The sequence below is a fragment of the Parasteatoda tepidariorum genome, chromosome 8, assembly GCF_982258835.1.
Source record: "Parasteatoda tepidariorum strain Cologne lab strain chromosome 8, Ptep-v5.0, whole genome shotgun sequence".
In the NCBI taxonomy this organism is placed as follows: domain Eukaryota; kingdom Metazoa; phylum Arthropoda; class Arachnida; order Araneae; family Theridiidae; genus Parasteatoda; species Parasteatoda tepidariorum.
The window spans coordinates 95905073-95923165 of record NC_141762.1 but is presented as its reverse complement, the minus strand read 5'-3'; the positions used below and the strand labels follow the sequence as shown (position 1 = coordinate 95923165).

Sequence of the window (18093 nt, the reverse complement as noted above, 5' to 3'; positions counted from 1 at the left end):
AAGATTGAGTCCTAGTACGCGAAAATTTTATTATTAGATCAGAAGTTATTCAAGGTGTTAAGTTTTTTTCTTTGTACACTGTGCATTATTCTATTTGTTTTAACAATTTTATAATGCATGTAAATCCAAACATATTTTGTCTACAAAATCTTTATAATTTTCAATAAAACAATGTGTAGGTATTATCTAAGGGAACTAATTTTAAGGAGTGTGTACTATCGAAAGGAAGATCTTGATTATCATTTAGTGAAACCGGAGAGCTTGAAATAATATTTAATTCCAGTAACCTTAAGAATAAATCTTTATGAAATATATTAAATTTTATAATTACACTAACCCTAGCTAAAATTTTTATCTTGATTCCAGTTTGGCTCAATTTGGGTCCTATGTGAACTTGCAATGAGGAACCAATTTTGGGATGTCTAGATTTCTTTAATTTTGGTCCTATATAGGACCAATATTGGCCTTTATGGGATCAATATAGAGCCTATATTGGCTAAAAAATTCATATGAAATATCAGGTGAATTTGACAGTTCTATATAGGGCCTATTTTGGTTGTAAAGTGGCTGGAAAGTATCGGGTGAGTTAGATAATTCTATATGGGGCCAATATCGGAGAAATAACGGCCATTTGAACCCTTATTGAGCCAAGATTCGTGAATATTGGTCCGATGAGGGCTCAAGTTATTTTGCTGCTGAGGAAATCATAACCACAGAATAAGTTCTCATTCAGTAAAAGTTTTCTAATATGCCTTGTTTCTTCCCTTTCATTTTAATCAGTTTATAATCATAATTTAAAAAAGAATAATGCAAATAATATTGTAAAATGTTACATTACAGTTTTAGATTTATTATTACTATTATTTTGGAAATAAAAAACATAACATATTTAAAAAAATTTTTGGTCTTTGTGGCAAATCATAAGTAATTGAAAATTCAGACTGCACTAAAATTACTTCTGTCTCTATTTAATCTTTTTAAGCAGCTTTTAGAATCACTATAACAATTTTATCAACAACAATGGTTTATTTAAAATTTTTGTTTCCTTAACATAGATAATTTATTGTAGATAGATTGGCGTCGTACTTTCATCACGACAGATTGTAATCCTTATTATGACTCATTTGTTCGTTGGCAGTTTTTGCGACTAAAGGAAAGAGGGAAAATACAATTTGGAAAAAGGTGAGAATATTGTATTTTTAGATAGATTTTTTTTAGATTGTATTTGTTTTTGATGACTAATTAATTTTGTATATTCTGGCATAATCATATTTGACCAGTAAATTTCTCCGTGCCTTTTAAATTTCTCTTTTACACCATTACAATCTTAACTTTTTATTTTAAATTGCAGATTTATTTATTTAATTTCATTTGTCTTTCCCCCCCTAAATTATGCCAGTATAGGGCAATTTTAGTAGTATTAAACAAGTGGGAGAAACAATCTTTCTCTCTCTCTCTATATATATATATATATATGAGTGTGTGTGTATATATATACAGTGTTTTCACTACAGCGCGAGAACGCAAGAATCTCGCATATTTTTTTCTTTTCTCGCATTATAAAATGATTACCGCGAGAAATTCGCGCATTCTATAAACCAGTTTCAAAATTCGCGAATTTCTCGCATTTTGAAAAAAATTTCTCATTGCGCCATTTAGAATAAAATCCGGTTCACTTTTCTTCCAGGATCTTTCATTATTTTCAACATCTGCCCCATTATCTAGCTTCCCTGTTTACCAGTATTGTTCAGAATCTTTAAGAACTACAGAACACCATCCCTCCGAACCTCTTTCAGAACGCATTTCTCTGCAACCACGTGTTTACTGTAGTTAAGGTTTCTTCATGTAAGACGTTCAAATTTTTTGCGCATTAATGCAAGATGGACAAATACCTTGTAAAGGCAATATCTTCTACTCCGAAACGTACAAATGAAAATGAAACAAATGTGGGTAGAAACAATCAAAACGAAACAAATACGCATTTGAGTTACCTAATGAGAATAGCTGATAAAAAAGTAGATATAGAACATTTTCCATATGATGATGCAGCAAAAATATTCAATACTTTAAAAATTAGAAGATATTAAAAATGTATTATAATTAACGAAATGATTTTTTTCATGTCTCTTTGTGTGTTTTTTTTTTTTTTTTTTTAATTTTTAGAAATCTCACTTAACTTTTTGAAATCTCACCCTGTTTTTGAGAAAGGGTGAGAGATTCTCACCCATTTTTTTTCTGCGATGAAAACACTGTATATATAAATGTGAATTCAAAATGTAGAGGAGAAAAAATAGAAAAAATTATAGAATAATGAAAAAAGAGAAAAAAAATTAGTAAAAAGAAAAAAATAATTCAATAAAAAATTCGGAAAAAAAGAATATAAAACCTCTTCATCAGCTGACACGATTATATCCTCAAATATTCCTATTAGTGCTTTCTAATATTGCATCAATATAGCCAAAGCAAAATATATCAATACAATAGTGTGAGGAGCACTAAAAAAAATTTTTTTTGAAACAAAATACAATTGAACACATTAAGTAATGAAAATTCAGTAATACATATGTAAAAAACATAAAATAAAATGTAAAGAAAAGCAGAACAAAACATAAAACGGAATCTATTAACTAGGTAACGAATTTAAATGAACTTACATAAACAAAGAAATTTTCAAGAATGATTTAAAATATCTTCGTAATAAGCTTGCCAGATTACAAAATATGAAAACAGAAGCTCAAATTGAGGTGAAAGCGTAAATAGAGTGATTTTGTTTTAAAGTGCATTCTTACTGCAGTACTGAAACGTGTTTGATATGTTAGTTACCAAGGATGGACCCGAAAATGGATGTGTACAAGGTAATATTATGCTGGATAATTTAAAGAAGTTTACTATTAATAAGGTTGATATTTAATTATACATTAACAATTTTAGAAAATTAACTTTTATTAAAGGAAAAAAGAAAGAGAGAAATATAAATTGCCTAATTTGCACATATTTTTAGTCATGGATTTGGTCGAAATGGATTTGTGCATGATAAAAAGTATATAAATTAACAAAGAAGTTATTTAGTAAATTTATATACAATAATATACAATTAACTCAATGATTTTATATAGAATGTACCCAACAAGCACACAACTTTTGGGCTAGTGAAGGGACAATGCCGGCTCACCTAAAGTGCCATTACGGCGGGCTTTTCATTGCCGTATCGGTTCCGTTAATAAAGTGAAATGAGGGCCAGTGCATGGCATTTCAGGCAAACTTCTGGCAATCGTTGAAGGACCGGGACTATTTTGTTGCCTCTGGATTGCTTTGCCATTTTTGCCTGTTAAATACCGGGGAAAATTTTTTTTTTCACAGAATAAAAAGAAAATTGCCGTAAAGGCTTTTATTGAACCTTTATGATGTCTTTTTTGCCTTTTTATCAAAAGCTGAATACGTTCACTGGCATACGTCGTTGCCTCGCTTGCCGTTAAGGCACCTTAACTGTAGACTGATTAGAAAACGTCTATGCCGTTTTCGCCCATATCGCACCTTTATTTCAGGTGTTTAGGCGAACTTCTTTGCCTTATTTACCAATGCACCACCCTTAACTCACCTCAAACTCGGTTCAATAGAGTTTTAATGGCGTCCTTGCCGGTATCACACCTTTATTTCAGATGCTTAGGCGAACTTCTTTGCCTTAGTTGCTAATAAACCACCCTTAACTCACCTCCCACTTGGTTCAATAGAAAACTTTAATGCCGTCCTTGCCGGTATCACACCTTTATTTTAGGTGTCTCGGCATTTTTTTTATTTTTTATTATTAGAACTTAGCTTTTAATTTCAAAGGCTTCTTGCGGCATTTTGTTACAATTCTTATTTAGGGAACATAAATTGTCATGAGTGTTTGTTCTACTCGGCTGATATCAGTGATAGTAATTTATTGATTCTTAGCTTTTTATATTGTAATATAACAACAACTGTCATTACATGCATACTGTTTTATGAAAATATAAAAAACAAAATGGTGTAAAACAATTATTTAATTTATAACCAAATGTCCAATGAATCTTCGTACAATAAAATAGACTTTTTTTTTATTTCATTTTAAACAATTATAAGCGCTATCATTTAAAGTAGAAGCATATAAAAAAAAATCTTTTTGAATTGAGTATTTAAATTTTTTAAGCATTTTGAGATAGAGGAAATTAAGTACAAATTTTTATTCTAAAATAAAACACAATGCAACTCAATAAATAAGTTATTTAAGTTTTTAAAATAATGCTTATATATTTAAAACCTACATCTAGCTTTTATTGATAGAAACTTACACAGAAAAGTTTATTTATCCTATAATTTTGTGTATATTCATCAAGTCATTAATTTTATTAAATATTAGATAAACAGTATATATCATAAATAGTTTTTTCAAAAAAAAATATTTTGTACTAGTAAATAATACACCATTTTAGTAATTTTAAATATATAAAAGCAGGAATTTTAACAACAATAAAGCTTAAAATAAACCATGAAGGAGTTTTATTTCCTTGTAACAAATCAATACATCTGTATACACTATTTACATATGGACAAATATATTTTCTTTATCCCATTCCAGAAGCTTTATTTCAATGAGCCTTTTTCCTGCAAAAAATAAAGCAATTTATTTTACTATAGATATATTAAATGTTCACAGAAAAAAAAATATCATTGATTTAAATCAACTGATTTTTTAAAAGCCATGGATTAAGACAAGCTGATTATTTTTACAAAAAATTATTAATTTAATTATAAAAATATGATATTGAATTTAGTTAATAAATATGCATTCTTTAGGTTGCATTTAAAAAAAACAACTAAGATCTGATTTCAGAGATAATGATAGTATTTCACTAAGAAATAATAAAAGAGATATGTATGTAAATTATTATAGTCATACATCCCTTTAATGATTATACTTAAGAAAAGTATTGATTTAAAGAAATAGATTTGAAAAAAATCAATTACTTAAATAAACTTATCATTTAACTATTATAATTATAAATACTTTTTATACTATGTAACTAATAAAAACATTATTTATAGTATGTTTAATTCAAGTCTTTTTTTTTCCATTAATAAGGTTATTTACTAAGAAATGGTGAAAGGGATATGCAAGCAAATTATTATTTTTTAAAATAGATCAACTGCCAAACATATTAAAATTATTCACATTTCATTTTTTAATTATTTAAATGCAGTTCATATATATGTAGCTCATAGATATCAAGACTTATTCTACCCAAAGTAATTTAAAAAAGTTTTTTCAGCAATGCAATCTGATCTAAACTAATTTAATCTGCTTTAGATATCTAATTGAAAAATAGTATCACAAACTTTAACATTCATTAGCAAATTGAGAATGAAAAACATAATTATAATTCTATTTATTCAATTAGTTTTGTAATAATTAAATAATTTTAACCATCTTAGTTAGAAATGTTAACTATTGTAGCTATAATAATATTTTAAAGTAATGTTAAGTATTATGAAAACAATTCATTCAATGTTTTGAATGGTAAACGTAGAAAAAAAAAATTTTTTTTAAATGATTTTCTTAAACCCAACAATTTATTAACAATATTCATGTTATATTTAATTTTATTTAATGCGACATTATATTAATAACCAAATTGCTGGTACATTATACATTTATCAGTTAACTGTAAAAAAAATTAACAAAAAAGTATAATTTGCTCTAAATAGAAATTTTTTAATTCCAGAAACAAAGCTTGAATAATTTTTTTAATTCTATTAATGAGCGATTCGTAACAGTTTGAGATTGATAATTAGGAAATGTTAATAGTACTTCTGTAACCAGTATCAATTATTTAATATTATTTCATACCAATATTTATTTAAAATCTGCAATTAAATTCGTGACATCCTTAATAAATTACTTTTAAGTGGAGTTTCAATTATTTTGAAAGGAAGGCAAAGTAAATATATGTGTCTTGGCATTTATATATATATATATATATATATATATATATATATATATATATATATATATATATATATATATATATATATATATATATGTATATGTATATATATATATTACATCAGAAATACAAATCTTTTGATTATTCAAACTGATAGTTTTGGGAACTGCATTAGTATTTGTAGAATATGTGATGTTCTGAACACAGACATTGTCAGAAATCAGAGCAAAAAGCTAAAAAAACATGAGAATAAAGTTGTTTTTTTTTCTTTATCAGGAATTCAGAAATTTCAGGACTATGAACTCGGATATTATTTAACTTATTAAATAAACTATTATGCTAAAATAAATGGAGAGAAAATTTATACTTTATTATTAAACTATTAGTATAAAAACTTACTTTTATTATATCTTTCCTTATCAATTTTGTATCTTTTTTATCAAATAATTATAATGCACCATATAAGAAAACACTTTTTAATTATCATTCATATAAAATATATATGATATATTGCCTTAAATATATAAAAATTTATATTATATTAATGGATTAAAAAATAATTATGTTCCATGAAATTTAATTACATACTAATATCATAAATTATACACATCTAAATAATAACATTAATTAAACAATATTGAAATATAGCATTTCTATATTACGGGCAAGCAAGGTAGAGAATCATTCTTTATGGTATCACTAAAATCAAATTTAAATGCTGAATGTTTATTTTGCTTGCTAAATAAAGCTGCATACTTAAATATTTAGTTCTTTCCTTTTTTATTAGATATTTTGTTAATATATTTAAAGAAAAGAGTGGATATTTTTAGTTGTTTATTGAAAATATTAATTAATAGTTAAAGGAATAGTTAATTGCTATGAAAGACCTTGAATTGGCTCGGTTAATTTCAATTGGCTTAAAATAATGTCCCACAAATTGTTTTAAAAAAACACAAAACCCCCAGTTTAAACAAAAAAAACTGGTTTCTTTTCAACCATATGGTAACCTAAGGTAAAATATAAATTTATTTCTTACCATCCTTTTTGTTGATTTTTAAATTTTGAGTTTTATCTTCATTGTTGATCTTCCATCCTGACTCCCTATGAAAGAAAAAAAAAACTATAATTAGAATATGATAGTTGTAAAATTAGTTAAAACAAAAACAACAAAATCGAAACATTAAAAAAAAAACTGTTTCTAAAATCATGTATGAAGATTAATGTAAATATTTTTATTTCAGTTATGGAATATGACAATAAGTTCATTGTTTATCATTTATCTTGTTTATACTCTAAGCAATGTGGTGTGTTAGAGGAACTAAATGTGAATTGGTAAATTCAATAAAACTTAGCACGAGCTTGTAGGGGAATACTTTCAGCCTTTCAGCCCAAATTTAATGTGGACAAAGTTTTTAACTTTTTTCATGTATTTTTTTAAGTAAAAAATATTTGCTAAAATAATTGCTTTAATACGAATATTATATGCTGGTGAAACTTATGGAAAAATGAAATATTATATAATATTATCATTTCAAATAAAATAACGAAAAATATTTCGTTATTCATTCATAACTTTACGTAGTTATTTTAACAGTAAAAATAATTTCTTTTAAAATTTTGTTTTCTAACTAATTAAAAAAATAGAATGATAAAAAAATGTTATAACAGGCATGAAAACAGAGAAAACAAATACTAAAATATCGTAATGATATAAAATTGTCAGCACATCTTTTCACCTAATTTATACATTCATAAAGTGCATTTTTCATTTATTACGAAACCTTATTAAGAAATTATTAAATAAGAATATTGCAAAAATATAAATATAAAAGCTTATATGAGTAATAAAAACACTTGTTATTAATAAAGACTGTGTTAGAGAAATACATAAAGTGAACTTAATTTTGATAAGCACAATAATTATTAATTAAAAAAATCAAAATTCTTTTGCAAATCAAAAATATGTGATTTAATTGAAAAAAATATTAATATTTAATGTTTCACTATGTTCTTACCTTATTTTGCTGTTGATGGCTGTTGATCGCTGGATTAGCATTTCTTGGATCGTTCGCCCTGTCTTTCCATAAAAGAAAAGGAATAAATTAGAGTATGATCGTCATAAAAACAGTTAAAAATCAACAAAATCAAAACTGTTTCTAACTAATTATATTTTATAATTTTTGTTAAAAACAATTTTTTGATTTAAATGAAATTAATTTTGATTTAAAGGAAAGAGAAGGATCATATATTAAAATTACAGCGAATATTTATATTTTTGGTAACTGACGATAAGTTGAATGTTTACCAAATTTTACCTTACCAAATTTTCTCTTAAAATTTTTTTGATTCTAATTTAGAAAAAGAACTAGTCTTTTAGCCAATTAGAATTAAAATAAATAGATAAATTAGAATTAAAATAAATAGACAAATTCTAAATAAAGCTTTTGTTAGTTAGGGCTCCCTCTCAATTTTAAAAATAAAATTTCCTGAATTTTTGAGGAATAGTTTCCAACAATTTTTAGATTATATATTTCCACTACACAGTTATCATCATAAATTTTAATTAAACAGTTAATAAAAATTCTTTTTTGTAGAAAATGTATACACTTTCTTAAACACAAAATTGTCAAAGGTGAAGGCTGAACAGGTATATTTTAGAATTAACAACCATTTAAAAACTCAAAATAGTAAATTAAGAAGAAGATAAATTACATGAGATAAATTATAGATTTTGCACAATAACTGGAAAAAAAGAATTAGTAATCGTCTTTATAGCATTGAGGACCAACAATATTTAATACAAAAAGCTTTATTTCATGAAAAAAAATATTATACAGAAAATATTATTATACTTATGAATAAATTTTAAAAATAATAACCATGAAATAATATTCTAATTTCTATTCAAAAAAATTGAACGTAATTTTAAATTAAATTTGCTTTATAACAAATTCAGTTTTACAACATAATAATTTTATAACGAATTAATTCATTTTAAAACAAATTTAATCGTAAAATTAAACTTAATATAAAGATTTGAAATGTTCTTATACCTCTACAGCAATTCATTAAATGCAAAAGAAGTATAAAAACAACAAAATAAAAATTAGAAATACTGTCCTTCTATTTAATATGTCATTTTGTTATTTATTTATTTAGAACAAAGAATATATTATATTGAGTATCAAAACAAATATTTAAATTGTTTAAAAATATATTCTGAAAATACTCAAAAAAACTTTAAAAGTGGAAGTGTTTAGTGGAACAATTTTTACATGTTTACCAACGTTATTATTATTTTTTTTAATTTAAAAAAGTCAAAGCAGAAAAATATCAAAATTAAAGTATAATTTAAATATAAAGTAACTAATTAGAGATGAGAAAATTTAAACTCTTACTATTTATTTATTTATTTTATGGTGGTTCAAAAAATATTTCTTCTTATATCTAATCAAAATTATTATCTAATCAAAATTATTATTTGAAACAATAAGTGACACCCGCGGTTTAGATAATTCAAATAATGTTTTTTAACAATCCTTCAGAGAAAAAATATGGCTACCGAAATGAAGTAAATTATTAAATTAATCAATGCTTCCGAAAAATGAAAGAAGCATTTTTAATTAATGCATAAGAAATCATAAATTTTTCTTTTATTAGATAGAGTTAATTGAACTTTTATTTATTAAAAAAATCGTCTAATTCATTTTAAAACTAAACTAGCAGCTTAAACTAAACAACAGGAAAGCATAAGATAAAATAGCCAACTGAAGTATTATAGTTATAAAACATAATTTCTAAAAACTTAGCAAATAAAATCAAAGCGAATTAAACTAATTTTAAAAAGCTATTTAATAAATAAGTTAAAAAAAATTTTAAATTACATGAACTAAAGAGAAAAAACTTGTTACTTACTTGCTCTCAAGTGGCGCCATTTCTATTTTTCGAAGAAAGAAGAAAACTAGGGGCTACGTTTATCTCCTTCTTTTTACACCCTTTTCGCCAAATGAATCTTTTAGCTTGTTCTATACAAGTAATCAACGACCACCTACTGAGCAGCTTTTCCGTACTTGAAAGGAATGTTTCTTAGAATTGGGGGTAGGGGACAAAATGTGCTTCCCCACATTCTTTTTAGTTCAAGGACTTCAAACATACTTATCTGGTGATTTCAAACCGTAATGAATATCTATTTTGAATTCTTAAAGACAATTTCTGGTCCTCATAATAAAAAATTAATCTGCACTAAAATATTTTATTAACTATGAGCGATAAGCAAGCCTACTAAATTAAAAAATTATTGAAGTCAAAATTCATTTGAGTACTTTTCGTAAGAAAAATTTTTAATACATATAAACTGGGAAATAATGCTTACATATATATTTTGATTTGCGGAGTAGTAAATTAGAATATCGTTTCTTTATAATGAACAGTAAAGATTCCATAATTAAGGACGTTTAAGTAAATAAACCATTTTTTAGGTTTCATCAGCTTTTTAACAATTTTAGTACATAAAAACACGTTCTACTTTTATGAAATATTTTTTATAAATAATTAAATAACTTTAATTGGGCAAATTTATTTACATTAGCAAACTGGCTGTGTAAAATATAATATTAGCACTACAAAATTATAAATTTTTAAAAAAATATATATATATTTTCGTCTAAAAGTCTTTATAAATCACTCCCCGAGTTAAGAATTTTTTTGTTTTTGTTTATGAATGAATGCATGACGACTGGTTTTTTTTATATCATTCAATTACATTACTAAAAAATAATTATATTTTTGGTTGAAAGCTAATGATCAGAAAGATTTAAAATCCTAAATAACCAACTGCAACAAATTCATTACCTTGGATACTTAAAGCAAAAATTTGAGGTTACTTTATTTTTCTACTAAATACTTACTTCTTTTAACTATCTTTATAAGGATAATGATGTTCTTTTAACTTTCTTACAGATGATATTCATACGATGAAATTCTATTTAGCTATGCATATTTATACTTTCTATGGCATTAAAATTCAGGATTTTTAAATTCTTTAACATAAAAATCGTAACTTTAACTTTAAAACTTTATTTTATTTACGTTTAAGCAACAACATTGATTTTAGAAATCCATTATTAGTTTTCAAACAGTTTTATTTAGTTTATATTTTAAATTTATACTTTGAAACACACTTATATACACGCAGTTTATATTTCAAAACATGCATCGAAATTTTTTGAAGTAACATCAGTTTTTATTTTGCTATTATTTGCATAGCTATAACACATGAAAAACGTTATTTTTTATTTTATCATTTGAAACTTTAAATATTTCATTAAATGCATAGTTAAAAATTACCTGTCTATTTTTTGTTTAAAAATCATTCCATTTATACAAAAATAAAAAATAGCAGGCTTTACCCTTTTCTTACTCCGCTCACTCCCGTAATTGCTTATCGTTCATTCATCATTGATTTTTTTTCTTTATATATACTTCCTTAAGCTGCAATATTTTTCACTTTTCGCAAAACACATAACATTTTATTTTCAAAATATACAAGTATTGCAGCTTTATGTAAGAACATTTTGCTAAGCATAATGAAATAAAGGATTTAATAAATTTGAAAAATAATTATCTGTACTTGAAAGAAAAAAAAACTTAAGGAATTTAGATTGTGTAACTCAACTGGAAAAAAAAATGAGAAGTAATACTACTCGTTAACAAGACTTATTGAAGTTTAAACAGGGAACGGTTTTAGCGTTATTTATTAAGTTTATTGTTTTTAAAAATGTCAATATAATTATTAAGAGTGATATTAGGCAACAAACAAATCTCTCTCTCTGGCTGTCTTTCGCTACTTTTTATTGACAACAACTTGAGCGCATGTTTATAAAATAAATTTTTTATGACAATGGATAAATAGTCAATGGTCAATATTTAAAGCAAAAAAACTTAAAGAAAGATATAACGAATGGGTATTTAAATTTTCAATTGCTTTCAAACATATTGGAATTTCAAAACAAAATTCTTGTTAAGTTTACACATAAATCCGCCCTTTCAGCAAATTAAATTTTAACCAAGTTACCTTTCAGCCAACTACGCGAAGAAAAAGTTTTTCTTAAATTACCGCATTCTATGATAATAACATTTTTTCAAAACAAAACCATAGCTCTGTTAATAAAATCAAGTATTTAAACCATTTATTTGGTAATTTTTTTGTTAAAATGATAGCAGTTAACCGGATACTCTAGCTTTCAAAATTGTAGCTCTTTTAACCTCACATTTAGTAAAAAATATAAAACTGAATAGTAAATTTTTCTGAACAAATGGTTTTTATACAGTGCTCTAAACTATCATGGTAAAATTATAAAATTTTACCACGTTTTTCGCATTTCAACTCATATTATAAAATCTAAATTTTTTATTACTTTACCGAAAACATTACTAAACCACTTCGTTAAAAAATACTGAGCTTTTTGGTTTTTCCCTATAGCCGGAAATAAAGTAAGTTTTACAATATTTTGGTAGTTTTGATTAAATTTTCTTTTCTAGCAAACATATCAACCAATCGCAGTATTTTTTTATTAACAATTAGTGATTTTTAAGTTAACAATCGAAATCGAAATTTTCTCTACAACTCATCACGAGAACAATCACGTGAAAAGAAAAAGAAGAAGAAAAAAGGTGCGTAAAAGGCAATAATAAAATTGCAATTAATTTTCGAACATATTTGAATACCGGTATTAATTTCAAGATCAAAATTAGCCTTTACAGAGCGCACAATTTCTAATTAGTATTTGCATTTCTGTGTTCTACAAAGCAGCCAGTACAGTATTTTTTTACACCAGATTTTGCAGATAACAATTTCCAAACTAATTATAGAATAGTCATTTTCATTTTCATCGCACTCTCTGTTCATTTTTCTGTAATCCTTTGTAATTTTATTTTATAACTGTTGTTGAACAGCCAACCCGAATTTGATCTCATGGTTACCAGTGTTCAACTTTATATCATTGTAATTTTGAATCTAAACCAAGAAATAAGAGAACTCCTGTACAAAAGTATCGGGAACGAATTGCCTTCGTGGAGAACTTTTTCATGGTGAGATAAACCACGAAAACCTCCCGTGATTAGCAAGACGAAGATGGGACTCTAATAATCCACGATGCGTCTATCACTTGGAATATTTTATGTCAGCCGGGTACGAAATTCGTATCAACCAGCAATTCTTAAGATTCAAATCCTCAAAACTCATTAGTTGGCTAGCGTTCCTTCCCCTGAGCCTCCACCGCTTATCCTTCGTCCTATCCTATTTTAATATCATGAAGGGCACACAAATACACTTACAAACTCCTTTTTATTCCTGAAATTCTATTGCATAAAATTAATTGACCATTAAAATTCTTATGATTCTCTTTTTGATATAGACCTTACATTTAATATATACAGTAAAAAATCGCTAGTTCTTACCACGTACAAAAGTGCTTGCATTACAAACTACTAATTTTAGTGCAATAATTACCAATAATACAAATTATTATAATTTTATCGAAAACTATTTAAAACAGCACTAATTCGAGGAATTAATTATCATGATGGGTCGTGTAAAGAAGGGACAGTGAGTAAACTTTGTTTTTACGAAAATAATTCAAAATAATATTTTCATTTAATATCTGTCATAGTAGCGTAAAGATTAAAGTGTTAAAATTCTGAGTAGGAAACTAAACTCCTTTAATTTTCTATTAAGATATGTATACTGAACTGCTCTAAATTGATTTTATGGGGATATTTATTTGAGCTAAGTCAAATAAAGAATAAATAAGTTAATGCGGCAAAAGAATTACGCAGCGTAAATTACTCAACGTTATGTTGAATTACAAGTTCTTCAAAATAAATATTCTACAAAAAATATGCATATCAAATAAAATTTTTTTTTTTTACAAAATAAAGAGTAAAAATTTAACTTAACTATGTCGTATTTGTTAAACTTCTTTATTCTTACTATAATTGCGAAATTTATTATATTTAACTGTAAATAAACTAAGAATAAGTTACTAGATATCAGATATTATTTATATAAAATTTTATTGAAAGATTGGTTTGAACTGTTTTCTAAAAACAGAATCAATTCAAAAAAAGATTACTAAAATAAAAAATTAAAAAAAAGTATGTGTTATTAAGAGAAAGAAATATACTATACAATTACAATTTTATTCGTTAATAAAATGATTAATGGAAGTTACAGAATACTATTTGTTTAATAACATGAGAGAATTGTAATTGCACTATTCCAATCACTGGATACCCATTAATCATTTGTTTTTCTTGGATAGATTTTTTTTAAGGTCGCCATTAATTACAGAAGGTGTCTAAATTAATTTTTGTCCTTTTGTCAGTCAATGGGCTAAATTGATTTTTAATTCCAGCCAATATACGTTTCGCAGAAAATTCTTTTCTTTCTTCAGTATTAATATTTATATAATAATTGCTGCCAAAAAGAAGAACAATAGTTGTGTATAAGTTAATTATAATACGAATATAAAATTGCTTTAAAGTAATTTAATGTAACACTATTAAAATTACCCTCTGGTGAAAGTAAAAAGAAAAAGGTCAGTCTGTAAAACAATGAATTCCAAGAATTTCAAAAATTATCTTCTTTATTTTTAATTATATCATTTCGAGATGCTTTTTGATTTTCGAGATGCTATCATGATTTTTTTCATGACTCTTAGAATTCTTTACTTAAGATAATAGTGTTGAAGTTAATCTAATCGATTAAATTGGTCTAATCGAAAAGTGCGAACGCATGAGAACCTAGAATAATAGCATTAACACTGACCATTCCTGAAAATTCTTTTTATATGAAGTTGGAAAAATAAACTGCATTGTTAAATTAACGTGAAACGAGCAGATATTAATAAATTTCCTTCTCTGTCAGAAAACTGAATAAATTTCCTTCTCTGTCAGAAAACTGAAAAGGTCACTGATACTGCCACTGTTTTGGGGTTTTCAACTTAACGTTACATTTTATCAAACACTGTTTGATTTAGAAACTTCAAATTACGTTAATATGTAGGAAATTGAACGGAGATTACAATGGAATTAAAAAATAATTCTAAAATTAAGTCAAGATTATTTTTACTCTTATACTTGTTAGAAAAATAACATGCGGGCCGCTCTGTGACCGCAAGAATTCAGCTGCGGAAGTTAAATTTGGTATGCTGAAAGAGCCAAATTTGTTTTTAACCGTAACATAGAGTCTTTATTTCCTTTTAGAAACTCTTATTTGTTTGAAAGTTATTACAATTTAAAAGTTTTTTTTTTTCATTTTTTCTTTAACTAATAATTATTTATTGATTGTTGTGGAAAAAGTTTTCATTTACGCGATTTTCATAATATCCCTCTTGACTTAATATTAAAAATAATGAAAATAAAGAAAAAAATATTATATAGAAAAAGGCTAGGTGTTGCCAAATATAAAACTTCGACATTTTATACCGACATTTGAAAATATGTGTAGAATAAAGAGAAATAAGAATTGTTTCTTATATGATCGGTTAACAAGAAAAAATTACTTCTAATTTATAAATTCTTTTCATTGTGTCGCACACTCTGCCTTTCTAAAATGTAATTTTTTTAAGCGCAGTTATTTATCATTCAAATCCAGCTATCCTTTTTATTTTGTCAAAATTAACAAGTTAATATAATGAACTTAAATAATAGTATAATAATTTTACATTAAGCAAATAATTTTTAATCGACTTTTCAGGAAAAAAAAACTTTTAAGAACATTGTTAAGAACAGTTTGTGCCAAATACCTCTAGTTCTGAGAGAATAAAAAAACGAATTTGCGCGCGGGCATAAACTGCTTTTTCCATAGAACATCTTCAATGCGTAATAACTCTCGGCGAGACCGTTTTTCCTTCTTCTTCATTTGTCAAAACTTAGGAATCCTTAAAATGCAACTGCTGGCAATCCAATCGTAATTTTTACTTAAAAAAGTGGAAGAAAACAATTTGTACTTGATCTTCAATTATTTCAAACTTGATGAATGAGATTCAACTACAGGGATTATCGAGCGTAGCGAACAGGTGACGGTGCCTCCATGTAGAAAACAAAGATACATAAAAATAAATTGTGTCGAACAACTATTATCAGTAAGCGTATGATTAATATTTAAAATTGTCTCTAAAAAAGGACTGTAGAAGCTGATCAATTGATAAAAATTTATCTGCTGCAGTCAAGGTATAAATTATCGTCACTATCTGAAAAACATTTAATATATTTAAATATTAGCATGTTTACGAATTATGACCTGTTTTTGAATTTTTTTTAAATTAACGTCAAACTTTAACCGGATTTCAATAAATTAGTTCAAAAAGAACTGCACTCTTTAAAAAGGAGGTATGAAAATGATTCATTGGATTCGTTTTGTACTATGAAAATTGCCAAGTCGATTCGGCAGCATGAAATACTATTTCATTTTTCACCAGTTTATGGTTAAAAGAGCTCCACTTAGTTCTAATTACATAATCATTCAATTTCGTCTAAATAGTTATGCCTTTTCTGAAATATTGATTTGCAAATTTACCGTAAATTTAAAACTATACCTACAGTTTAATGGGACAAACAGATAAAATTTCGGTTCTCTTACCGTTATTTTAATATTTCAGCCATATATCTGTTATTAGTTCCTAAGATTTAAAACATAGCACAATTTTAAAATTTGTTAACCCAAAACCCCTTGTGAGAAAAAAACAATGTTTTTAATTCATGTATAGGAAACATTTTGCAAATGACATTTGAAAATGATTAAATGTATGTTTATTATTTTGTATTGTTATGTTTCTTTCATTTTTCTACAACTAGGAAACATTACTGGAAAATGAGTAATTTTTCACACAATTCATTTTTATTTAAATCTTATATCGACTTCGTAGAAGAAAAAATCGGTGACTTTTTTTCAATCCTGCTGTAACTTTTGTATTTTTTCCAGCTTTAAATACAATGCTATTTTTATTAACACTTGAATTGAAGTATGTGACGAATGTAGTGTAAAGAAAGATTGAAACAGAGAAATTTAATGTTTAATTTTGTCTAATTTGCTATTTAAAGAATTTAGTTTCAAAATAAAACTCAATAACGCAATTATGGTTTTAAATAACTACTCCGCTATTTAATTGGTTAAGACAATATGCAGTAGAACATTTTTTTATTTATGTCACATTTTATGCTAGAATAAATAGTGCAGACCCTTGCCACACATGAATGATAAATTTGCTTGACTATAGTAAGCAGAAGGGAGAGGGGGGGGAGATATTGTCGCCGCAGTGTCCACATATGCTCCTGCACCCCAGAGCCCAAGGTCAAGAAAACTGAGATGGGCACAGTCGGCCTTGGCCCTCTTAAGAGCACATCACTTGGAAGTGAAAACTTTTTGTCAAGGGGGTGTGAGAATGGGTGCAAGGGAAAAAGGGTGGTAAAAGGAGGACCCTTCCAAGCTGACCGGCCTGTCAATCAAATATAAGGGGGAACCAAGAACCCATTTCCTAAACCCCTCTTTGCCTCAAACCTTCTCAAATAACGTGGTTTTCTTCTTATTTTATTTTCTGGACAAACCTGTTTTGCTTAGAATTTTAGGATATAGGATAGCTTCGATTGAAAACTTTCTTCCTTCCTCAAATAAGACATTTGCTTGACTAGAACTCCTCACTACGTAATTCATATCTCTCTCTAACAAGAGTTGAAAAGTGTACACTGTTTGATTTATTTTGTTGTAATAAACAGTTTTTCAAATTTATACAAAATGATCTTGACACTCATATGATTGCTTTGCGATCATGTAAATTTTTTCTTACTGATTGTAACATAAATCTAATATGAATTATTCCAGAAATCAATTTTTTTATGGTGTTATTATTGATATTTTTATATCCTATTTAATTGAAATTAAATTAGAAGCTTTATAAATTTGCTCTGTCATTGTTGTGGAATACATATACAAATTCATTTTTGAAATTCATAATTAACTTTTGGTTGATATGAAAACTTTTTTAATATTTTCCCCGAAAGTGATAATTTATAAGTGCTGAAAGAAAATTCAGGTAGTTACTTTTCGTATTCATTATTATGTTTGTAT

General features: G+C 26.0%; 1 protein-coding gene and 1 long non-coding RNA gene across 6 annotated transcripts in view; one reads left to right on the top strand and one right to left on the bottom strand.

Annotated features, from left to right (window-relative positions):
* The window catches only part of LeuRS (Leucyl-tRNA synthetase), a 96354-nt gene that overhangs the window by 12230 nt on the left and 66031 nt on the right, over positions 1–18093 (top strand). For all 5 annotated transcript variants that reach the window (XM_087169452.1, XM_087169454.1, XM_087169453.1 and 2 more), the window contains one exon: positions 1070–1182. In XM_087169452.1, the coding sequence (XP_087025578.1) occupies positions 1070–1182 (113 nt within the window). The remainder of the gene's footprint in view (positions 1–1069; positions 1183–18093) is intronic.
* On the bottom strand, positions 4505–10023 carry LOC147806561 (uncharacterized). The gene is made up of 4 exons (XR_015435963.1): positions 9882–10023; positions 7982–8043; positions 7003–7067; positions 4505–4626 (listed from the first exon to the last, which is right to left on the bottom strand). It is a non-coding gene; the product is annotated as an uncharacterized LOC147806561 (long non-coding RNA).